The 26,231-nt window shown below is 36.3% G+C and overlaps 1 protein-coding gene across 2 annotated transcripts; it reads left to right on the top strand.

Annotated features, from left to right (window-relative positions):
- LOC113051043 (EH domain-containing protein 3-like) lies at positions 1 to 24,405 on the top strand. 2 transcript variants are annotated; one of them, XM_026214654.1, is made up of 7 exons: positions 1 to 735; positions 6,029 to 6,205; positions 7,668 to 7,765; positions 14,591 to 14,644; positions 17,350 to 17,762; positions 20,611 to 20,775; positions 21,209 to 24,405. In XM_026214654.1, the coding sequence occupies exons 1-7, from the start codon at positions 509 to 511 to the stop codon at positions 21,734 to 21,736; spliced, it is 1,662 nt and encodes a 553-aa protein (XP_026070439.1). In that variant the 5' UTR covers positions 1 to 508; the 3' UTR covers positions 21,737 to 24,405. The 2 variants fall into 2 exon arrangements, with proteins under 2 accessions (XP_026070439.1, XP_026070440.1); XM_026214655.1 differs by lacking the exon at positions 14,591 to 14,644 and having other exon boundaries at positions 3 to 735.
- The last annotated feature ends 1,826 nt before the right edge of the window (positions 24,406 to 26,231 follow it).

Below are 26,231 nucleotides of genomic sequence, written 5' to 3'. Positions count from 1 at the left end.
TGGGGTGGGGCATTTCCTCTAGCGTCGGGTTTCTCCAGCGCACTGGTATTTAAATCTGATGCACTGGGAAGCCTGTGGACGCCTGTCATCGTGAGTGAATCTGCTCTACTGGAGGATTTGGCACTCGTTTCTTTCATAATAGAAATTGTATCTCTTGCATTTGCTCAGTAATACATTGTATCTTCTAGCGGCGCGCGCTTTTATTCCAACAATCCTGAATGAAATGCTGCGTGCTTGGCCATGTTTTCAACCGTGACATATAAGCAGAATATTATATAATGCATCATTATCATTTTGTAATTATGGTCTAGTCATTTGTGCGTTTTGTGTCGTGAGTGGCCTATAGAGACAAGGGGACAGTTTCAATGGACTCTTAAAAAACATCGACGTCAGTTCAAATGCATTCATTTGAATAGGTCTTCAGCTCGTTTGTGCATATTGTGAAATAATAATACAAGGGGAAAAAAACAGATATATCGTCTACGGTTGCCTATACTCGAGTTGCATCATGTTCAGCTGGTTGGGTACCGATGACAGGAGGAAGAGAGATCCAGAGGTCTTCCAGACTGTCAGTGAAGGACTCAAGAAGCTTTACAAAACCAAACTGCTCCCACTGGAGGAACACTACAAATTCCACGAGTTTCACTCACCCGCTTTGGAGGATGCAGATTTTGACAATAAGCCAATGGTACTCCTGGTGGGACAGTATTCCACTGGCAAAACCAGCTTCATAAGGTAAGATGGAGTTTTGGCTCCTGTAAAACAATTTCTGGTGTCCTGAGCCCTTTAGAGACACCAATCAGGAAACTTTATAACTAAGCAATTTATTATAATTTAAATAATTTATACATTACATGCAGAAACATTATATAATGCGCCATACTTATTGTGTGATGTGTGTGTGATGTGTGTGTGTGTGTGTGTGTATGTGTATATATATATATATATATATATATATATATATATATATATATATATATATATATATATATATATATATACACAAACACACATATAAATATACACTCCTGAACAAAATCTTAAGACCAGGGGATGCTTGCAAATTTTACACATTTCGCACTAGTGGATCATAACCGGGTTGTAAGTGCTGCTTCAAAATGCCAAAAGAAGAAACAGGAGCAAGAGATAAAAAAATAGAGAGTAGGCAATTTATTGAAAACTGCATTTAAAGTCAAACAGGCTGTTCATCAGCTGATCAAAAGTTTAAGACCATAGCCATAAAAAGGTCAAATCTGCACAAAAATATGGCTTTCATGTCATTGTTTTTCAAGCAGTCATACTATCAAGATCTCCTGATGGCAAAGGCAAAAAGGCTTTCTCTTTTTGAACGTGGCAGGATTGTTGAGCTGCACAAGAAGGGTCTCACACAACGTGCCATCGCTGCCGAGGTTGGACACAGTAAGACAGTCATTTTACATTTCTTAAAAAATCCTGAGAGTTATGGGACAAAAAAGTCAAGTGGTAGACCCAAAAAGATTTCACCTGCACTGAGCCGCAGGATCCGACGTGTTGTCCGTGAAGACACAGGTCGATCCTCGACCCAAATTAAGGCCCTTACTGATGCTGACTGCAGCCCAATAACCATAAGACGTCATCTGCTAGAGAAGGGCTTCAAGAACAAAAAACGTCTTCAAAGGCCATGTCTCCTCCCACGACACAAACTTGCCCGTTTGGAATTTGCAACGGAGACCCAAACATGGGACATTGAAAGGTGGAAGAAAGTTTTATTCTCTGACGAGAAAAAATTCAACCTGGATGGTCCTGATGGCTTCCAACGTTACTGGCATGACAAGGAGATCCCACCTGAGATGTTTTCTACGCGGCACAGTGGAGGAGGCTCCATCATGATCTGGGGTGCTTTTTCCTTCAATGGGAAAATGGAGCTTCAGGTTGTGCAGGGGCGTCAAACGGCGACTGGCTATGTGGATCTGTTGCAGCGGGCATCCCTCTTGACCGAGGGGCCCCGTCTGTGTGGTAATGACTGGGTCTTTCAACAGGACAACACTGCAATTCACAACGCCCGCCTGACAAAGGACTTCTTCCAGGAGAATAACGTTGCTCTTTTGGACCATCCTGCGTGTTCCCCTGATCTAAATCCCATTGAGAACATTTGGGGATGGATGGCAAGGGAAGTTTACGAAAACGGATCTCAGTTCCAGACCGTGGATGCCCTTCGTGAAGCCATCTTCACCACATGGACCAACGTTCCCAACAGCCTCCTGGAAACAGTCGCATCAAGCATGCCGAAACGAGTGTTTGAAGTAATCAACAAGAACGGTGGGGCTACTCACTACTGAGTCCTTTTTTGTCACTTTTAGTTCTGTTGTGAGTTTATTTTTGGGCAATGGTCTTAAATTTTTGATCAGCTGATGAACAGCCTGTTTGACTTTAAATGCAGTTTTCAATAAATTGCCTACTCTCTATTTTTTGTCTCTTGATCCTGTTTCTTCTTTTGGCATTTTGAAGCAGCACTTACAACCCGGTTATGATCCACTAGTGCAAAATGTGTAAAACTTGCGATGCATCCCATGGTCTTAAGATTTTGTTCAGGAGTGTATATTCACCTTATGTAATACTTTTGGAAATTTCTAACTATTTTAATTTGCATTAAGTAAGTATGTTTTGATTAGTATTTAATGTAATATTAATGTTATTTATGATAATATGTTATAATATAATAATAATAAGACAGTGAGAAGCTCTCTACAATAGAGCATTTCAATAAATTCTCACAATATTCTCCATTTTATGATTTATTAAAATAGTCATATCCAAAACAATCTCTTTAGTATGTTGTATATCTGAAAAACAATCACATTTGTAACACCTAAAAAAACAGTTTTGGAAGTTCCATGTGAGATTCCTCACAATCCTACAGGATTGTTAATGGCTCCTTGTCAGTTCACCTGGAGGACTTCTTTATATTGAGAGAACACGTGTAAACGTTATCAATGCAAGACTGATTCATCTGTTGGAGAACGTGTAAATACATTAAAAAGTAATTGACAGGAAGTTTTAAGCTAAACTAATTCATGACTTCTGTGCTTCAGATATCAATAATCTGTTTACATGAGAACCTAATTTGTGTGTTCATTGAATACAGATCTTGATGTTACGTGCTAAACAAAGTTCTTAACATAGAACTATAATTTTAGCTTTGACAGAGATGGTTACCTTGTGAACAGACTAGGCCTGGCTCCAGCTCTAAGATGTATCTATATGACACAATGACACAATGCTGTGGTGTGATGGTTGTCTGCGGGGTGATTTAAGGCTTACGCGTCTACAGTGGATCAAGATTAAAGGCAACAGACTGCGTAAAATCACCAGGCAACCAGAGACACTTCCAACTACTTCAGAATTGCCATAGTAACTTGTCACTAATAGGGTCCAGAATGTAGAAAAGTTAAGAGATGTAAATGGAGATGGAGACATACCAGATATCCTTTTTAGAAGGACTCATGTGGTCATTTAAAAAAAAAAAAAGACTAACCTGAACTTTATTCTGAAATTGTTGCCAAGTTGTTGACATATTAGCAATTTCATTAAGCAAGCTTTTTTTTATTTGAGACTAATTTACTCTAACTCTGTAATTACACTAATTACGAGGTTTTTATTAATATTATTGTTTATTAAAAAAGCACTGGAGCACTGAAAATATGTGTTTCTAGATTTTTCCAGTCTGCATTGGATTCAATGTGCAGCTAGCTACTTTTTTGTTTATTATTATTATTATTATTATTACAAAGAAATTAATATTTTTATTCAGCAATGATGCATTAAAAGTATTAAAAAATTGACAGAAAATATCTTTACATTTATATATATATACATATATATATATATATATATATATATATATATATATATATATATATATATATATATATATGTATGTATGTATGTATGTATGTATGTATGTATGTATATATATATATATATATATATATATATATATATATATATATATATATATGTATGTGTGTGTGTGTGTGTGTGTGTATTTCCACACAAATATTAAGATGCACAGTAACAATGATTATTTCTTGAGCATCAAATCAGCATATTAAAATGATTTCTGAAGGATCATGTGACACTGAAGACTGGAGTTATGGCTGCTGAAAATTCAGCTTTGTCATCACAGGAATAAATTACAATTTAAAATATTAAAATAGAAAACATTTACTCTTTCACAATATTACTGTTTTTACTGTATTTGTCATGAAGTAAATGGTGTAAAAAAAAAAAGGTAAAAAACTTTACCATCCCCAAACATCTGAACAACAGTCTATGTATTTGTAATTCTTTAATGTCATTAAATGTCATGCCATTTGGCTGTAGTTACTTCACAATCATATTATTTTGGGACTTTTGAGTAACTGAGCTGTGTTTTTGCCTGAGGTGAGTGTTAAATGTGAGAGTGAGGTGTTGTCCTAGCAATAACAAATGTGCCTTCTCATTTTCGCTCTGGCTCTCTTTCCTCCTGTGCATTATTCATCAGAGTCATGAGAGCCTCAGTGGACACAGCGGCTATTCTGCTGATGGAACACATAACTCCGAAAGTAAATAAGCTCAGCTTTCTATGTGTGCTTCCTGAATGTGAGAGCCCATGAAACACTTCATTATAATGTCGGGGCAATTTCAAACTTAACATGGAATTTTTTCAACATTGTCACATACTGTAATACAAAAGCTTGGCTCATGACTGCTTTTCACTTTTTTAAAAAAGAGCTGAAGACACTCATGTCCAGTAATTTTGTCAATGGAAAATGAAGTGCACTTTTAACAGTGAGATGTGAGAGAAATCATTCTAGCTGACCAATTCATATGCACAAATGAACTTGTCACATAATATTTCATTCCTACATCCACCACTGTAGGTCCTGGGGTTTTGTAACTGTTTTGTGAGCAGCCATTACTCACTGTCACTGAAATGGAATGGAAATCACTGGAATGATTGTAAAAGTGGGTTAGATAAAGCAACTGACAACTTCCTCTGTGTTAGATATATTGGCCATGGCAAAACATCCTATTGTACATTACACCAGTGTCCTGTTTACACTTTTGTGTTACTGACATAAACTGCAGCTAATAAGTTCTCAGTTGAAGAAAAGTGTCCCGAAGATGCTCAGACTGTCATTTTGACCTGCACTGTATTCCCAGCAATCACATGTCCACAGCAGGGTCTGTTTGAACGGCTCTGTGCTGAGAACAGTAAACATTATCCTAGCAAACTCACATTCTCCATTAGAGTGTGATCCTAGCACTGTTCCTTTAAACAGCAGTAGAACTCATCTGAATCATGGTGTGAACATAGTCTTACAAGCTAAATTCAGAAATCATTCTGATATATTGATTTTGTGCTTAAGATTTTTGTGGAAACTGACTGCAATACAATTTTTTTCCAGAATTTGTTGACAAATAGAAAGTTCAAAACATTTGAAATGCACATTTTTGTTGCTTTATAGATGTCTTTACTTTCACTTTTGATCAATCATAACAGTATTAATAAAAAAAAAAAAAAAAAAGAATTCAATACATGAGGCATCCATTACAGGGATGGACACCAAGGAGTGGATAAACATGTTCCAAACATCTGAAGATTTAGGATTTTTTTTTATTTATATTAATTTTATACTTTTTTAAATAACCAAAAATTTAACAAATTTGACAAATCTAAAAATGATTACATAAAATTCTAAAGACATATTTAAGATTCTTTATTTTCAAACAACTAACTTATAACTAACAAAATTATGTTGAAAATGTAAAAAGTTAATTCAATTAGAAAAAGTGCAGAAAAGGAGCTTTTTTTACATGTTCTTGGACTCTGTATGTAAAAATGCTACATATATATTGAATACACAGTATTTTTTTAACTGAAACTGTTTAATAACCAAACTTTCTCAAATCATCAACATAGTTGTTATATTTTGCACATGATAATCGCCATTACAAGTGTTTGCAGGCATCTAAATGCATATGTGCGTGCATTTATTTTTTATAGATATCTTCTGGAGCAGGACTTCCCTGGCATGCGGATCGGTCCAGAACCAACAACTGACTCCTTCATAGCAGTGATGCACGGCACCATGGAGGGACTAATACCAGGAAACGCTCTGGTAGTGGATCCCAAAAAACCCTTTCGGAAACTCAATGCCTTTGGCAATGCCTTCCTTAACAGGTGGGATCAAAACAATGATAAAACATGTTTTGTTTTGTTTTAGTTCTCGTGTTTATTGAAATGGGCATGTTTAATGCGTTAGTCTGGGCAGAGGTTTGCATCTGTAACATGGTCTTCTTATCTTATAATGATGTCACAGAGTGGGGCTGGTGCTAGGCAACATTCCTTCCCTTGATTGAGTTTCCTCGTGCTGTCTGATCCACTGACCTCCTGTCATGTGAATTAGATAAGAGCACATCATACCATCAAGCTCACCAGAATATTATGAAACCTGCTGTAATACACAGTCTAAAAATGACACAATGACAGAGTAACATTCCTTTTTAAAACCTCCAAGTGATGCAATCACATGTGAGTATCTTTGCAGGTGGTCTTTGCTGTACTATGTAGTCTGATGGTTTGGCAAACTTGTGCAAATCAGCAGAAACACTTAAAAAAATTGTCTCTTTGCCTTTTGCAATCTCAAAGCCTGCTTATTTTTTTTCATATTCTCATTTAATTCTGTCAGAAGAGCAGCAACACACACTTTAAAGGAAAAGTGCACCCAGAACCACAAGTACTGTCATTATTCATCCTCATGTTGTTCCAAACCTGTATGACAATATTTTGAAGAATGTCCATATTAATTTAAATGGGGGCCACAACAATATTGACCTCCATTTTATGGACAAAAAATGGACACTTTGTGTTAAATATTATCCTTTGTTTTCCACACAAAGAAAATAATGACATGATTGTGAGCATAATGCTACAGGATTTTTCATTTTTGAGTAGTTTCCCATAGAACATAAAACGTTCCTGCTTGTACTAGCATGTGGTCTGATGTCAGATGTTCTGTAATTGTAATTGCTAGAATGTGCTCTTGAGTGGTTTCGAGTTGTTTGTGTCCAATGTGTTAAAGTAGGGACTGTCAAAAGGAGAATGAATAATATTAGGATAATGTTTCCCTATAGCCTCAGGTCCTTAGTGATTCACTCCAAAAACATGACACACATTTTCTGGGCCTAGTTCACACAATAAGCCACAGAAGCCATGGGTACTAGTTTTTGGCCTGTTATTAAAGCATCTCAGAGGAAATTGTTTTCTAAGGCTATAAAAATGTGAAGTCTTTCTTGCTTTCTATGTTTTAATATGTGCAGCTTGGTCAAACTACTGTAATGTAAATGGTAACAAAAGAATGATTTATGACACTCCGCTCCATGTCTTCATGCTAAATTAAAGTACTACGACTTGATGGTTTTGGAAATTTGGGACTTTATAGCAGTGTGAAATCGGAGAGCATTTCTTTACTCCATGACAAATGTGTATTTTCATTTTGAAGAGAGAGCAAAAAGACGACAAGCTCAAATCAAGATTAAAGCATAAGCATGTGGAAACTGCTAGTTAATGTGTCAGTCATGTTCTTGGAAGATTTCTGCAGTGTCCTTGAGTGTGACTCAGGTTTGTTTGGGTTGGCCCTCAGGTTTGTGTGTGCCCAGCTGCCCAACCCTGTTCTGGAGAGCATCAGTGTGATTGACACCCCAGGAATCCTGAGCGGAGAGAAACAGAGGATCAGCAGAGGTAACGGACTTCCAAAATGCCTCAACATGCATTTGCAATGATGAAGAATATCAACTGAATCAGGAGCTATTGATATTTATACAATACCATTCAAAAGATTGTACTGTTTATAAAAGTCTTGTATGCACATCAAGGCTACATAAATACAGTAAAAAGGAATACTATGTGAGATGGCAATGCTGAATTACTTCTGAATCTGCATTAATTACTTCAGTGTTACATGATCATTCAGAAATCATTCTAATATGCAAAATTTATGCTCAAGAAATGTATTATCAATGTTGAAATAGTTGTCGTTTAATATGTTTGTGGACACCCTGGACATATTAAAACATAAAAAGTACTGTACATTTTTTTTAGGATACTTTGATAAATAGATTGTTCAAAAGAACATCATTCATTTGAAACATAATATTTTCAGACATTTCATAAGCCAGTGTATCCTGACTGAATAAAAGTATAATAACTTGCTGACCCCAAAGTCACAGAATGTTTTCCAAGTACAACAGCATAGCAAGATCATGTGATCTCAAATTTCAAATTTGAATACTAGTTCTTGTTCCTTGTGGCATGTGGAAACTAGTTCCCTTGATCGCTATGTTGAAAAAAAGCAATTATAATTTTTTCATGATGTTTTCGTAATTTTATCATGGAAAGCAACACTGTTGGTGTGTTGTGTAACTGGAGCTTAAATATGTTTTTAATTGTGATGTGTTGAAAGTCTGTGTTGAGTATGAAGAGGGACGAGGCTTTAATAAGAAAGATGTTGTTTTGGCTCGAAAACCTTAAGAACATATACAATGCATTCAATTATATTTATATAGTGAGTTTTTTCAGCTATAACTGTATTTGTATCAAAGAATGGTGGGTGTGTGCTTCTTTTTGTTCTCTGGTTTGCTACTTAATGCTTAGTAATGGATATTCATGGCAGATATTTTGTAACTTGTTTGGTTCAAGTAGACTTTTTTTAATAAGCTTTGCCTCTTAAACCTAGTGTATGCATACTTTTTCCACCTGCCATTACATTTCATGCATGACTGAGCATTTTAGACTTTCATTTAAAAAATGAATGATATAAAAGTTACTGTACAAAGTCAATTCTGGTTGAATTACTGTACTGATGCGCTTGTAACACTAAGCTTGTTTAGCTCATGGTTACTTCATCACTCATTCAGAAAAGTCCATTGCAGCTGAGCGGCCCATAGTATTACCGCTGGGCTTCCTGGCATCAGCGCTTTTCATTTTACCCGAGCACTCAACCTCACAGATTGATATGGCCCGAGGATTAGACACTCATGTTTCTGAGGCCAGAGCCAAGAGCTAGCCTCTCCAAGGTCCTCTGTGATTTCAGAGGACAAATATTTAGTAGCTCTTGTTTGTGCTGAAAGCAGTAAATGTAGGTTTAAAGGTAAGCACTTTAATTTGGCAGTAAAATTAGTCGTCATCTGATACTAGAGCCTCTGTAGAAAACAAAGTGTAAGTGTGTAATTTATTTCAGTGCATCAAATAGATACACACTGCAGTACTAGTATATACATTCAAATCAATACTGCCTATAATTGTATTGTATTATGTGCAACAGTATGCATTATGTAATTGTACTCATGTCAAAAACTAGAATGTTATAGTGACCAAGTGATATTGGTGTATGATAGTCTATGGCTGTGTAGTTTTGGCTTTAATGAGCCATTGATCGCAGTGAACATGTTGTTTGTGAGCTTTCAAAGTTTCCATTGAATTGTGGATTTAGTCATTTGGGGTGTTCTCACACATGAGTGCAGAGCAAGCAGTTTCATGACAACTAATGGCACCTTCACATCAAACTGCATTCTGCTACGCTCATAACAATAATCTTGTAGTATTTACAGTAGCATTCTCTCTTCCTGTTTGAATACTGGATCTAAGCATGTGCTTCTACCATGGTTATCTCATTCTCTCACCGTCTGTCTCTCTTTTAGGGTTGGGAAATGAAAACTGTCAAAAATAGCGCGTTAACGACGTTAATTAGTTGTTTGTTGTTAATTACGTCAAATTTTTTTACGCATTTCACACATGCGCAGTGTGACAAATTATTCAGGTCAGGAAAGTTTCGGCGATCTCTGAATTCTCAAGATAGTAATAAACAGCGGCGAGCGCCGCGACAAAAACACAGAAGAAGCTTAAGGCTTTACCCCAGTTACTCTCAAATACATTCATGCCAAGCTCAATAACAGGGACAACTTTGATAGTTGATACGCTGGAGCTTCTTCCTGTTGTAGCGTGTGTTTCACACTGCGCATGCTCAGAACGCCTACATGCAATGCAGCGAAAATTACAGCTGTTTGGAAAAGAATATGCATTTTTACTTGGTTTTACTGGCACTTGAAGCCTTCAGAACATGAAAATATCGATCCTAAAGTATTGTGGCAGAGCAAATGAACACCTCCCAAAAACAAGAGTGCTGCTTATGTGATGGTGGCGCATGTTTGTGTTTCTGAGTTAATTCTTTCGAGTTTCTCTATGCATAATTTCATATATGTGGCTATATTTAACCACTGGTTTACCTAAAACTCTTACACTATCTGTAGTTAAATGGCATGGTTTGATATAGTGGTCTGGAAAATTTGATCTAAGTAAATGTTAAACTTTTGTGAAACTTCTTATGTATCTGTGTCCTGTTATTTATCTTTTGGTATGCATTTCAGAAAAAAAAAATGGTTAGGATTCAGGTGTAATTGCAAATAGTGATTAATCCTGATTAATCCACTGAAAATTATGATTAATTTGATTAAAAATGTTAATCATTTGACAGCCCTAATATATATATATATATATATATATATATATATATATATATATATACAGTCAGGTCCATAAATATTGGGACATCGACACAATTCTAATCTTTTTGGCTCTATACACCACCAAAATGGATTTGAAATGAAACGAACAAGATGTGCTTTAACTGCAGACTTTCAGCTTTAATTTGAGGGTATTTACATCCAAATCAGGTGAACGGTGTAGGAATTACAACAGTTTGTATATGTACATCCCACTTTTTAAGGGACCAAAAGTAATGGGACAGATTAACAATCATAAATCAAACTTTCATTTTTTAATACTTGGTTGCAAATCCTTTGCAGTCAATTACAGCCTGAAGTCTGGAGATCAATTAGACATCAGCGTACGCTGGGTTTCATCCCTGGTGATGCTCTGCCAGGCCTATACTGCAACTGTCTTCAGTTCCTGCTTGTTCTTGGGGCATTTTCCCTTCAGTTTTGTCTTCAGCAAGTGAAATGCATGCTCAATCGGATTTAGGTCAGGTGATTGACTTCGCCATTGCATAACATTCCACTTCTTTCCCTTAAAAATCTCGTTGGTTGCTTTCGCAGTATGCGACTATGAATGGAACAGAAAGTCTTTTAAACCAGTCTCAGTCTTAGTCCTCTGTCAAATGTACTTTTTAGTTATTATCATTTTTGTTTAGTCAAGCTTTAGTCGACTAAATGTCTGAGCATTTAAGTCTAGTTTTAGTCAATGAAAACTTTTTTTTGTTTTTGTTATGCTGAATAATGGTTAAACATGACTAATTCATAAAAAAATTTATGAACTAGTCAAAAATTTAGTTTCACGCAGATCTTAAAGAATCAAAGTCAGAACCAGATTAGCTAAATTCCATTCGTCTTTGTTTCTCCTCCCTTTCTCCTTTCCAAAATTCTCATTTACACATCAGTGAGATGGTTGTATTTAGCAAGACATAATGAGAAAATGTCTGTCATGTGTCTTCTGTTTTTTGAATATGTCAAGCAGCTCTGTGGAATTTCTTCAGCAGTCACATGAGATTATAGGGAGGAACTTTCTCACTCATATGCATGGCTATTAGAGCTATAGGCAGTTTTTTTCCCTGTAGACTATTTTTAATGCACTGAATCTGATCAGTAAGATAAGATAAGAGATTGTCCCTGTTAGTAAGATCAGATCTATTGTTCCTGCATTGCTCTGTGAGTTCTCTTTCTGAGGAGCACTTGGCCAGCTCAGTGCATGTGTTTATGTTTATACTCACTGTGTGTCTAATTAGATGTTCTTGTTGTGTTTCTACTCATCCTTAGTCCCAGACGGCACACCCACAGAACATTCATGATCACTGTTTGATTCATATTGTACACAAAAACCAAGAGCTGGCTGAAACAGTCCAGTCTGATTGGCCTGTTGTACACAATTCTATAGCTGGGCAGTTATTCTTAATAGTCAGTAATATAATTTGTAATGGGATAATGTGTCAAAAGTGCACAATCAAAGCATTTTCACTTCTTTTAGACTTTTAGGCCTTATTGTACATGTAAAAAAAACATTTACACATTACACTTTTTTATGTTTTAATGCTCACCAATGCTACATTTATTTGAACAAAAATACAATAAATACAGTAATATTGTGAATGTAATAATAAAACTACGGGAAGAAGGAGGCGGGAACCGGCGGACAATCAAACAGAAACTTTCATTCTCAAAATAAATACAAAACAGCGCATCATCATCAAATGTTAAATTTAAAATAAATACAAAGAAACAGTTTGTGATTTTTCTAATCCTATTTATTCATGAAAAAAATGATCACTGTCATCCTTTCTTGACCTCTTTGCAAAAAAGAGCTGTGATTTAGAAAGATAAAAACCTGATAATTATTTTAGTATAATCATATAAATTAAAACGTAGAATTAAAAGGTGTAATAGTGTTATTTTTACCATATAAAATTAGCAGCTAGCTAGCAACAGCTATATAAATGATGTAAGCACAATTTCGCATTTCAGATGTGTATGTTCTTCTAAGAAGTAATGATTTGTTATACACCGATTCAGACACTGACGGGCAGACAAATTGCTTTAAAGGGTAACTAAACCCCTGGTCAGAGCCTGACTCCGCCCACTGACAATATTTGAAAAATGCTGAAAAGTGGGCAGATCACAGCGGCGATAGAGGGGAGGAATCGAGGGCGGGGCTGAGCGAGAGCGGCGTGTACCTGAGACCCGCAGTGACGGATTGATTGACAGCTGCTGTCAGAGATGCTAAAATGGAGAGTGACTGTAATGACGCAAGTAGCTTTGCAACAAAGCGATCATTTGAAGTAGAGGACTTTTCTCCCCCACCTTCACCTGGAGTGGAGGATGTCGAGGTGTCTGTTCATATCAATTCGACCAACTGGCTCAAACTGCGGTCTTAACTCCCGCATCACGTCGCTTTTCAGCGCGAGCTGTGTGGGGAAGCCCATTTCCACCTCCATCTCACAGAAAGCATGCTTACAAATGGCTTTGTCTGACAAACATCAACACATCTCTCGCTCTCTCTCTCTCTCTCTCTCTCTCTCTCTCTCTCTCTCTATATATATATATATATATATATATATTTATATATATATATGTGTGTGTGTGTGTGTGTGTGTGTGTGTGTGTGTAATGGGACCATATGATCGTTTTTTAGAGAGTAATTAGTAGAGAATTGCCATTAGCTTTATAATTCAACTTTTCATCGCTGTTATTCTGCAGGACCCATTATCCCTTTCTCTCTTGTCTACTCTGTTATCAAGTGTTTGGCAGTGTAGCATGTTTGTGAGCGTGCAGCTGTAAGGCTCTGTTGACTGCATGCCAGCCCTCTCCCAAGAGTAGCTTTATTATTCCCAGCCAGCTCTCCTCTACCTCCACCACAGGCAGGTGCAGTGAAATAGACCTCATTTCCTTCAGGAAAAACTATCACTGGAGTGGTTCTGTTGTATTATATGTTCACCTAACTGTGTAACAGATGATCGTAGGTTTGCAGATAAGCAGTAGTCACTCAATTTGCTTTGATCAGAGATTTGTTGTAGTAGCATGTGGTGTTAAATAATGCCTCGGCTCTGAACCACATAAAGTTCAAAACCACATACCTGCTGCTGTTTGTTATTAATTGGAAAAAGGTTAGGCTCAGATTGCAACATTATGTCGAAACACCTTAGCTATATTTAACTAAAATGAAAACTCTTAACTGTTAGTGCTTTTGACAAGAAAACCTACTGACAAGGCTATTGACTTATTGAATTCTGTATTAATATTGGTGTGAATATTTTGTATTTCTTATTTATTCAAATCAGAGTTGGTGTAAATAGACATTTTAGGATCTGTTAATATGTATTTATTTGCATTGTGTGCAAGACAACACATACGTTAAAACTAGTGTAGTCTGATTCACAAATTACTATTATGAGCTATTTATTTTCTGTGAACAAATAAAACTCAGCACAACCAGTGTAGTATGATTCATACATAAAGGATTCTCTTTAGCGTTTTTTTTCTTCTTCTTCTTACAAATCCCTTTTTGGTGAATCAGAAACACAGCATGACCAGAAGAGTCCCCATTCCCAGACAAATGAGTTTTTAGTTAAAATTTTGAGTTACCAGTTTGAATCAGTCTGGCAAATTATTTACTAAACTTAATTATCTAAATTGCAAGACATTTTTTTTTTTTTATCCATCAGAATGATGCATTTTGTGATTATGTTTTTGATTGTGCATGTTCTTTCATTAACATCTTTTTTTAGCATCTTCATCAGTTCAGGATGTTGCAGAGTGCAAACGCAGCACAATGTCAACCAAAACCATTTCCTTTTTTTTTTCATGTTCTTTTATATGTCCCTTTTTGTTTGTTTTTTCATCAGTTCATACCAGACTGTTTCACTTTATAGTGCCATGAACTACCTAAACTTTCACTTCTGCCATCCAGGAAAGAATCAGAGACATTTCAAATTAAAAGTATATTCTTTTTTCCTGTGTTACTGTATTTTACATCTTTGTATCTTTCTCTCCCTATGAACAGTTGCTAAAGAAGATGGCTTTGGTTATAGCTTCCTGCATAAATGTCCATATGGAGGTATTGTAGATAATGCCTAACTACTGTTAACACCTGCAGCTTATTACACGAATGAAGTTCCAGCACCGCTCGACCCCAAACGTGCTGTGAAATCATAAGGCCTCCTGATATTAACCCTCAGATCTGTCCCTCTGCAACAATATAATCACAACTGTAATACCGAGCTCAGTTTCACCGCTGTTATTGTCCTGCTCTCAATGACACTGTCTCATGTGTCTGTTACTGTAGATGTTATCTTTCTTAGACCTTTATTGAGTAATCTAGTCCCAGTCTGAAGTTACAATAATTCTGGATCGAGATCTATAAGTTACTGAAAAGACAAACCAAACTATTACAGGTGACAATAAAGCTTTCCCATGTGAAACTGCCAAATCGTAAGGGATGGTCCACCCCATCCCTGTAGGCATGGGATCTTCCTGTGGAAGAAATGGCTGTCTGCCATATTCCATGTCGCTGATTTGAAATGTTAACAGACTAATTCTTCCCAGCAGAATTGCCAACTTTGGATATGTACTCCTTTTTAGTCAGGCTCATGCCAAAAAATGCTTGGGTATGAAGGAAGCACACTGACTGTGTAACTGATGATAAGCTGGATGTTGTTACAGAAGATGTACGTCAGAACAAATAATAATAATAAAAAAAGACAGCTAGACTCAACAGCAGAGCCTGGTCAGAATCCTCAATCATTACCTTTCCTCCTTTCAGATGTCTTTCAACTTAACAACATATTACACATATTAAGTTCATTTATATACTGTTTTTTCCAGCAGGTGTGTCCAAACTTGTTGAAAAAAGTAGATTCTAATAAAATTCCAATTAAAAATCATAATAAATATAGTGTATATATAGTAATAAATAATAGTGTATATAGTAAATAATACTACAATTGATATACTGGTATTGCATTTATCAATAATTTTAATACACTTTTATTTGTACATTTTAGGTTTTCATTTATTTTATTTTATTAAGCTTCAGTGTTGTAATTTTTTTTGGCTTTTTAAGTTAGTGGTCGACCGATATGTAGCCAAGGCGATATATCAGCCGATATTTGGCATTTTTCAACTATCAGCATTGGACGATAAGTTTTTCTGTTTGGCCGATGTATTCAAGTCGGGACTTTATTTTGATGGTGTGTCAGACTTTAGTATTATAAAGATTGCTTATATATTATTAGTAATAGAAAGGCAAACATTACAATACTTTCATTTACAATACTTTCACTTGCATGTATATAATTTTAAACAAATCTTCAAATAGCTAATTAACATTTAATTTCACAATCCTTGCAAACTTAGTCAAATCCATCAGAGAGATCTTGTGAAGTTTGCATTTTTATCCAGCATGATCACGTGTTCTCTGTGTGATGGTCAATCCATGTGAATTGAATGCTTTAAACTTTAAACTTGTGATTTCAAATTATGCTGTGCTTTATGTACTTGCCCACTGTCATATTCATGTCATTTCCACTGTGTGCTGTATGTGAAATTAGTGTTACCCTTGCTTTATTTGAAAAATATGATTCCCAATTAGGGATATGCCATTATCAAATTTTCCTGTTGCGATAAATTGCTGTTGCTTATATCACGGTAATACGTATAATTTAGTTTAAAAGTGGTCATAATCATTTGCAGTTTATGAGAACTGATAGTTTTCAAGGGTCTGTGTGAACCTTGTTTTCTCTGGCAAGGTTATGATTTTCTTGTGAGGAGCACATGTTGTCCTATCCGGTTGCTATGGGATAGTATTTTGTCTGTTCCCACTAAAAGCAAAAATTCTGCACAATAACAATCTCCTGTTTAAGCTGGTTCGGACACAACAGTGTGGCTTTTGATTCATTTTAGCAGTATTGCTTTGTCATAACCTTTTTCTGTACTCTGAGGCATAGCAGCAACACAAATAGATTTGGAGATATCATAACTTGCATTACAAAATTAATTAGACCACAGCATTAGGTTTTTATTTGCAGGATTCTGGCTATCTTGGCTGATTTAGCAGTCTACTCCTTCCCAAATCTCAGCAGCTAGAGAGTTGAATGTGCAGTCACCCAGATAATGTAAAAGCTAGTTTTACGCTCCTTCACAAGAGTCTGTTGCTCTTTAAAATAAGAGTCATACTTAAAAACAGCCATTCTAAATCATACAGACATTGCATGCCTGCATCATACATTGGAAAAAATGTAAATTCTTTATACACAATTAACCTAAATACTTGTAAGTACAGCATTTTTAATTCTCATGTGAAAAATACTGTATATATTGATGTAGATATAATTATTGTTTAGACTGACTTTTAATATAGAAGACATTTGCTAATATTAGTTCATGCATCTAAATATGTCATGTAGTTAAAATAATTCCATAATTCAAAGTAATGCAGCATTGGTTTAAAATGAATCCTCTTGAATGGTTGACCTGCTGTTTTAACTCTGTATCCCTGGAGAGGGAGTGAAGTTGAGCTGCAGAAGCCATTTACTGGCAGACGTTAGATCATAAAAACCATAACAAGCCAGAGTATTTTAATGATACTTGGAAGAGAGTCAGCAGCTTCAGTACTGTTGACTGCCAGGTCTGACAAGGTCATTTTGCCCGTTCTGATTGGCTGGCTGCCTCTTTGCTCTCGTGCAAGCATTCATCCGGTGCAAAAGCTTTGTGAACCGTAAATATGGGACAGGATATCACTCTCTTTTCCAATCTCTCCTTCAGGCTACGACTTCGCTGCTGTGTTGGAGTGGTTCGCGGAACGCGTGGACCGCATCATTCTGCTGTTTGACGCCCACAAGCTGGACATCTCAGACGAGTTCTCAGAGGTCATCAAGGCCCTCAAGAACCACGAGGACAAGATCCGCGTTGTGCTCAACAAGGCCGATCAGATCGAGACGCAGCAGTTAATGCGCGTCTATGGCGCCCTCATGTGGTCGCTGGGGAAGATTGTCAACACACCTGAGGTGATTCGTGTCTACATCGGCTCTTTTTGGTCACATCCATTACTGATTCCAGACAATCGCAAACTGTTTGAGGTGGAAGAGAAAGACCTGTTCAAGGATATCCAGTCGCTGCCCCGTAACGCCGCCCTTCGCAAACTCAACGATCTGATCAAAAGAGCTCGTCTTGCTAAGGTAAAATTCTATTACGTTAGCCTTTGAGATTTGACATGAAGCCTGCCAAAAAATGTCCCACCTAGACCGTTAATAATGTTATATCTAAAGGAATGAGTTAAAGGGATAGTTCACCCGAAAATTGTATGTTTATCTGCTTAGCCCCAGGACATCCAAGATGTAGGTGACTTTGTTTCTTCAGTAGAACACAAACAAAGATTTTTAACTCAAACTGTTGGAGTCTGTCAGTCATATAATGAAAGTGAATGGGAATCACAGCTTTGAGAATAAAAAATAAATAAACATAAAACCAAATTAAACTCTGCGGCCTGTGATGATACATTGATGTATAAAGACACAAAACGATCGGTCTGTGCAAGAAACTGAACAGTACTTCACCTCAGTATTTCATTTTTTTTTACCTCTGATTCACGGCAATGTCCAAACTGTCCTGAGCACATTCTTAACAGCCGGCACATGATCTTCTTCTTCTTTCTTTACGTTAGATCACAGACTTAGAAGTGCATTACCGCTACCTGTTTCTCAAATAGACCACTGACACTCCTTATTGAGTTTGTAGATGGAGTGTCAATGGTCTATTTGAGAGAAAGCAAGAAAAAGATGCACAGACTGTTGAGAACGCGTTCAGGACAGTTCAGGCATTGTCGTGAATCAGATAATTTTGTATCTTCACACATCAATGTATCGTCATGAGCCGCAGGGATTAATTTGGTTTTGTTTGTGCATGTTCTTTTGACTCTCAACGCCATGATTCCCATTTACTTCCTTTATATGACTGACAGACTGCAATGGTTTGAGTTAAAAAGCTTTTTTTAGTGTGTGTTCTAATGGAAAGCAAAGTCACCTACGTCTTGGATGCCCTGGGGGTAAAATTTTCATTTTTGGATGAATTATCCCTTTAAGACTCTGGAATTGGCATATAAATAAAGGGAGTCATTGTTATTCTTCACTGTTCTTCATTATTCTTCATTGTTATTCTTCAAGTCACTGTTATTCTTTCCTCACAATACAAAACCATAAATCTGAAGAATCTTTTTATGCAGCTCTTTTTCAAAAAATATTTCATAGTTACCTTGGCTATATAAAAAAATAAAAAGCAGTCAGCACTGCAAACTCCTTTTGAATATGGAAAAGAGTATGTTCCACAGAAAAAAATAACAGCCTTTGAAACATCAGACAATAATGACAGAATGTTCATTTTCGGGTGAACTAATCGTTTATGTTCCAAACTCCAAAGTCTGGGAAAGTTCTGTACCAAACCACCCCTGAAACCAAAAGCAGGAAACAACTAACAAATTGCTCAGATTTTGGCAAGCAATTTTGTTCAAAGCAAAACAAGCGCTTAATGAATTTTTTGTTGATTTTCAAGGGAAAATATTTAGTGTGTGATTCAGAATAAAAGGTCTCTTTTTCTCCATTTATTTAGTTGAGATGCTGTGAATGCTGTTGTCGTTCCAACATGTTTTTGATGTGGTCCAGCATATAGCTCTAGTATAAAAGTAATAGAAGTGACAGGCCTTTTGTCTGTCTGGTCTTGCAGACTTTGCCCAAGTAATGAGGCTATTTAACAAAACTGTATAGTCTGCTGTTGTGGCTCTGTCAATGGCCCTGATGTTCACCTGCATTATTGATCAAGATTGAACTCTTTAGTCATGATTTTTTTTCTCACATAATATTTGCCTCTACAGTAATTTTGAATCCAAGCTTGATTCAGCTATATTTAAGGGATGTTTTTGTATATATATGTTCTGTATAAAAGATCCACAGAACAGTATGAAGTATCATATATCTCTCTGTCTGTCCCTTTCTTTTTATATACAATAAATGTGAATATATGTGAATGCATATATTAAACATGCAAGTCATACAAGATACTGGTTGTGCAGGTAATCAGCTACATCTGGAAAAAAAAATACACCAAAAAAATGCAAAGAAAGCCCTTGCCTTTGACTCAGAGTTCAGATGATTAGTGGGGATTGTTAAATGTGCTGAAAAATACTGAGCGATCATGACTCATAAAGACATGGTTATAAATAACATTGAGTGATATTACAGTCTTACTCTGATTGCTTATAATAAAATTTCACGTCTAAAGGAAGTTCACTCAAACATGTTGTTGTCATGCAGGGGCGGCGGACAGGGGGTAATAGTGGGACAGAGTAACAGGTGCTTGGATGTTATAAGTTTCAGTGAGGAAATACAGCTGGATAAAATAAAAACTTCATTTTTCATTTTCTTCATTTCAGGCTGCAAAACGACACAATTTGATTATTTATATTGATTATTTTAAAGAGGGGTATTTTCTATACCCTCTGTATTAAAGAACAATAACATAGGTAGTCAAACATAAAGCTGTCATTTAAAAGGAAACTGAAACACTCTGATGTCATTTCATTTACTTCTGAAACCCTTTATTATCCCATCAGTACAAACTTTGCTCAAAACACATGGGCAGGGCCATAACGATCCCCTCTGGCAGAGGAAGTGTTGGGGACTTTCAGTGCTGATCTCCATATCCAGCTGGATGCATTAAAGAAGAACATTTTAGTTCTATCCCTGTCCCTCACCCTGATCATACAGATGTGCTTCCCCTCCTGTCATCATTTATGCAGTCACCTTCCTTCCGCCCAGGGGCCAAGCAGACAATCATTTATTTAGTAGCTTGTGTATTCTTGCTACTTTCCAGCTTCATAATGAATGCTATAACAAATTTGAGTTAAATACAGTGGTCAAAATCTGCATCGCTTATATATTTATATTTATATTTTACAATAACATTTTATTCATTTATGAAATTAGTACTTTTGCTCTATAAACTTAAAGGGGCTTTGCTTCTGTGCTCCCACAGGTCCATGCATACATCATTAGCTCCTTGAAAAAAGAGATGCCCACAGTCTTTGGGAAGGACAACAAAAAGAAGGAGCTGATTAACAGCTTGGGCGAGATCTACAGCCGCATTGAGAAGGAGCACCAGATTTCCCCGGGAGACTTCCCTAATCTTAAGAAAATGCAGGTAAGGTCAATTTAGCCAACAAAGATTGAGGCTGACTCAACAATGCTACTAAAGGGTCTTTCAGTGCACATTCCAAACCAGCATGATTTGTCCCACATCAACAAACAGCTATAGAAATATCTGCTTTGATGTGCCTTTTCTATAGTAAAAAAAAGCACAGGAGTAAAAATACTGTTTGGATTACTGTTGCTTTTATAAACAGTTCTATAAACAAATGAATATTGAGAAAATTTGGCTAGTTTGAATGTTTTTTTCTCTGCCAATGAAACTATTTCCAAAAGAAGCCCAATCATCGACAGCCTGACACAGCCGTTCTGGAACAGAGTATTTGAAGGGAGTGGAGCTAGTTTACCCTGGAAATATCAACAGATGTTTACAGGATCTTTTGTTACATCCTACAGTGTTCTTTCTTGCTTTCTTTCCCACTGAATAGGAGCAGCTTCAAGCACATGATCTGAACAAGTTCCATCCTCTGAAAATGAAGCTGTTGGACACCGTGGATGACATGCTGGCCCACGACATCGCCCAGCTTATGGTTCTGGTGCGCCAGGAGGAGACGCAGCACCCTAACCAGGGGGTGAAGGGCGGTGCCTTCGAGGGAACCATGAATGGGCCGTTCGGACACGGTTATGGCGAGGGAGCCGGCGAGGGCATTGATGAAGTCGAATGGGTGGTGGCTCGTGACAAACCTATGTATGATGAAATCTTCTACACTCTCTCACCCGTCAATGGAAAAGTGACTGGAGCCAATGCCAAGAGGGAGATGGTGAAGTCCAAACTGCCCAACACTGTGCTGGGTAAGATCTGGAAACTGGCTGACATTGATAACGATGGGATGCTCGATGACGAGGAGTTCGCCCTGGCCAATCATCTGATCAAGGTCAAACTAGAAGGTCACGAGCTTCCGAGCGAACTGCCCGCTCATCTTGTGCCACCCTCCAAAAGAAAGGTCCCAGAGTAAGATTGGTTTGGAGTTGGGATGGATTTTGGGAAAGCATATAGTTTGAATTTAGGTTGCAGCTGAATTATTGATTGCTGGACAGCTGTTATGATTATTATTATTCTTTGATATGTGCGGTATAAGCTTCACTAGCAAGAATGGATTTAAAAATATGACCCACCTCAACTCTTTTGACTTGTGTTTGTAATTTTTTGTTTAGTTTTCTTTTATTTTTCATGAACAAATTGTGCTGTCTACAGTTTTTAAAAATGTTTTATGTGTGCTTTCAGATTTTAAGTCTTTGAATATCATCTGTTCAGCTGTCATGACTATAGCACTGTGTCCTAACCAGACATGTTGCGATAAAAGATATTAAATGTAAAAAAGTTTGTTTTTCCGATCGCTTGATTTCAGTTTCTGTGACAAATTGCTTGCTAGCCTTTCCTACAGTGAAATCTCATTGGTTAAAAAAAAATCTACTGTATGTATGTATATTAAACATTATCTTCTGATCGGTTGTCATTGTGTCTGGTTAGGACACACTAACATTCTTTCACAAATGTATTTCACTTTCACACTCACTTTACACTACTGTTCAAATGTCAAGAGTCAATACATTGCTTTTGAATGTCTCTTACGCTTACAAAGACTGCATTTATTTTGATCAAAGCTATAGTGAAAACAGTAATATTGTGAAATAATATTACAATTCAAGACAACTATTTTCCAACTGAATCTATTGTGAAATGTAATTTATGATTATGATGGAAAATCTGAATTTTCAGAAGCCGTTACTTCAGTTGCCAGCCGTCTTCCATGTCACATGATCCTTCAGAAATCCCAATATCACTGAACCCGAACTTTTGAACAGTAGTGACCTGTGTCTGAGGAGAGGCGAGACATCAATGCAGAAAACATGAATCTATATTCTTAATCTTTGTATCAGTATTCTATTGTTAAAATGGAGCAAGAAAAGCAAAATTCCTTTTAGAAGTAGGTGTAACTGTATTCTCTTCTCGTTAAGGCAGCATCTTTAATGAATGCGAGTCCTTTCTAGCCTGACCAAGAGACTGTTAAAACTGTATAGGCCGTCACGTCAGAAGATTCAATGTTTAGTGTTCTTGATGGACCCGTAGAGCTAGTATCCTTGTCAGTAGTCTACTCGTTAAAGCCTAAAATGTCTAAACTAACTAGGGTAATAGTGTTTAAATAATTCCTGTCTGATTTCCAAAGAATCAAAAAGAATGTTGCTGCAAAATGGCTTTATTCAAGTGATCTCTTTCTGAGCGTTTTTGCATTTACATGCTCATAGAAAGAGCAGTGGCTTTGGATTTAAATGGGTATTTAGTCATATTACTTTATTATATCAACATTTAATGAACTCTATACCTCTGTTTCCATTTCCACCCCTTGCCAAGCAGTTATCTAGAGCTGTCGCATTTTCTCATGCAGATTTTTAGGATCTAAACGTGAATTGATAAAATTTTATGCACTGAACTAAATGGTCTTTATAGGGGTAATTTACTCAGAAAATTATACTTCTGTCACTGTTTTCTCACCCTTGTGTCATTTCAAATGGTTGTTTAAAAAAAAGGAGATTTTTAGCAAAATAGTCACACTGCTCATTTCTATACAAGCTCAAAAAATTACCATAAAAGTAGTTAGATATGACTGATATACTATATTCCAAGTCTTCTGAAGCCATGTGATAGCATTGTGGAAAGAAAAGGCTCAAATTTAAACTATTATATGCTGAAAATTGCCATATTTGTACATATTGAAATTTGGCTTTCAAGATATAGTTACAAGATATACTGACATTTGGTGTCATTGACATTAAAGGGACAGTTCACCCCAAAATAAAAAATCTCATCATTTACTCACCCTCATGTTTTTTCAAACCTGACTTTCTGCAGAACACAAGAGAAGATGTTTTGAAGCATGTTGGGAACTAAACTGTTTCGGGTTCCATTGTATGGACAAAAAAAAATGCAATGTCAATCGTTGGAAAGCGAAAGGGTTTAGTTATCAACTTTCTTCAGAAATATTCTTCTGTGTTCAGCAGAAAAAAAAGAAAAAGAAATGGAACGACATGAGAGTGAGGTGACATTTGTGGGTGTACTATCCCTTTTTTTAACGAATGGACGACAGGATTTTAACTTTGTTTTGTGTACTGTTCCTTTAAATCTGATTTGCTTTGATCTGGATGCCCATTTACGTAGATAAAATATCTCCACTGATATCTAACTAAACCTATCTATCTAAGCCTGTTTAGTCAATCAATCAATACTATAAGCTGCCTCTGTGCCTTGAGACACCCGCCTCAATCAGATTTGTGACACTAGAGATGTCATATTCTATAATACCATTACATGCTCATAAAATAAACTGACATTCTTCAAAGACGCAGTTTGATGTTAGTCTCAAATGAAAACAAATCCAGATTTGCTCATAATGTTTGCACATCAACATTTTTTTTTTTTTTTTTTTTTGGGCGGGGGGCATAATGTAGGGTTGTACATTCATGTGTTTGACCAAGTATGTACATGTATATGAGTGCAATATTGTTCGCAAAATGTATTGTGAAGTCGTCTGTGTATGTGTGCTTGTTGTGGACAAACTATGTGAGACACTACTGTTCAAAGACGTGGACATTAAAGATTAAACAACTTAATAAAGATCTAACTCAAGTCCTTTGTATTCAGGTTTTCTTGTTGTTACAGGTTCAGGTTTTCTTGTCTTGTTGTTACATCTTGACTTAATTTATTGCAGATAAAAATACTCTTTTTACTCTGCTCTTTTTACTTCACAAAAAAAACACTAAAAAAAAAAAGATTCTGGCTTCTTGCAAATCTCTTGCAATTATTCATTATGGCAGTTGATTCAGAAAACAAAATGACATAATACAAGTAATAATGTTCCTTCAATTTTCCCATTCCAAGTCTATCATTGTCTAGAAATGGGAAAGAGTGATGTATAGAATGAAAATAACATTGGTAATCATATTAAAAACTTGCAGTCCCAAAGGAGATCGTACATAATGTTTTCAGCCAGTCTCTGTCCTTCATTAACGGCGGTCAGGATGAGTGATGTCTTCCTGTTTGTTACATCATGTACTGTATGTCCTAGGAAACACAAGCACGAGGTGGATTCTCATCTGGTCAGTTTCTTGACAGCAGGATACGATAAGCAGGGAACACCTGACTTTTCCTCACTACCGGTCATGGGTTATTCTGTCCAGCTGATGGAACGTGCTTACTTAAGCTGCAGGGATGTGGAAAAAGTATGTGTAAGACATAAAAAGTTACTTTTTTTTTTTTATGTATTGTTCCAATTGCAATACTGAAAATTACATATACTTCAGTTAAAACTGTTTTAATGTTAATGAAAAGTCTTGAATTGATTAAAAATACAACAACAACAAAAAACAGTTATATTATGTAATATTATTTCAATTTAAAATAACTGTTTTAAATGTTATTCCTATGATGGCAAAGCTGAATTCTTACTTTAGTCTTACATGATCCTTCAGGAATCATTCTGATATGCAAATTTGATGCTCCAGACACATTTCTTATTATTATCCTTTTTTGTTGTTGTTTAAAGTGTTTTTTAGTTATTTAATGAACAAAAGTTCAGAAGAAAGGTTAAACCTCTGTAACATTTTACAATATAAATAATTCTGTATAATTTCACACACACTCACACATATAAACGTTTTCAACATTGTAAATTTGTTATTACTGATTGATTGAAATATTTGGGAACATTTCAAACCAATGGCTATCTATCAGGTTAAATGATTTCACCACACAAACTGATCAATAACATTAGCTGGAAGTGATCAGAAAAACCTATGAGACTATAGGATTTATACTACAGATTCATCAGACATGTTTGCCAAACTATATCTTAGTAGTGTTGGAACAGTGTGTTGTGGACAGATGAGACTGACTGGCACCAAAGCCTGACATGTTTGGCAAAAAACAAGGATTGCCTTTGGCCAGCAGCACCTCAGACCATCTGTAAAGCTTGGTTTCGGGTTGCTGTTGTGCCTCAGGGTCCGGCCAGACTGCCATCACTGAGTCAACCATGAATTACACAAAACCCACAAAACCGTAAAGTAGTTGAGGGGAATGTGAGACCATCTGTCTAAAGGCTTAGGCTGAACCACAAGTGGACATAGCGATAGCAAAACAATGACCTGAAACACTCAAGAAATACCACAAATGAATAGGTCAAAATGAAGGGTTTACGGAATTACCAAGTCAAGACCTACATCTTTCCACAGCAGAAATTCTTACACTAAGACTTTTGTTGAATAAATACTTGAAAGACTTTTTGCCCTATACGGATATGTGCTAAACAACCTAAAATGGAAATCTATATCAAATCAAATCAGCAGGAAGTTTATTGTACTGCTGATATGCATGCAATGTGGTTAAAAAAGGAAGAAAATAATACATCTCACTGAAATCTTTGTTTATGAGTCGACATTAAAAATAAAATAAAAGCC

The sequence above is a fragment of the Carassius auratus genome, chromosome 31, assembly GCF_003368295.1.
Source record: "Carassius auratus strain Wakin chromosome 31, ASM336829v1, whole genome shotgun sequence".
Taxonomy (NCBI): Eukaryota; Metazoa; Chordata; class Actinopteri; order Cypriniformes; family Cyprinidae; genus Carassius; species Carassius auratus.
The sequence above is the reverse complement of the archived record's forward strand: the minus strand, read 5'-3'. Positions and strand labels throughout refer to the sequence as shown.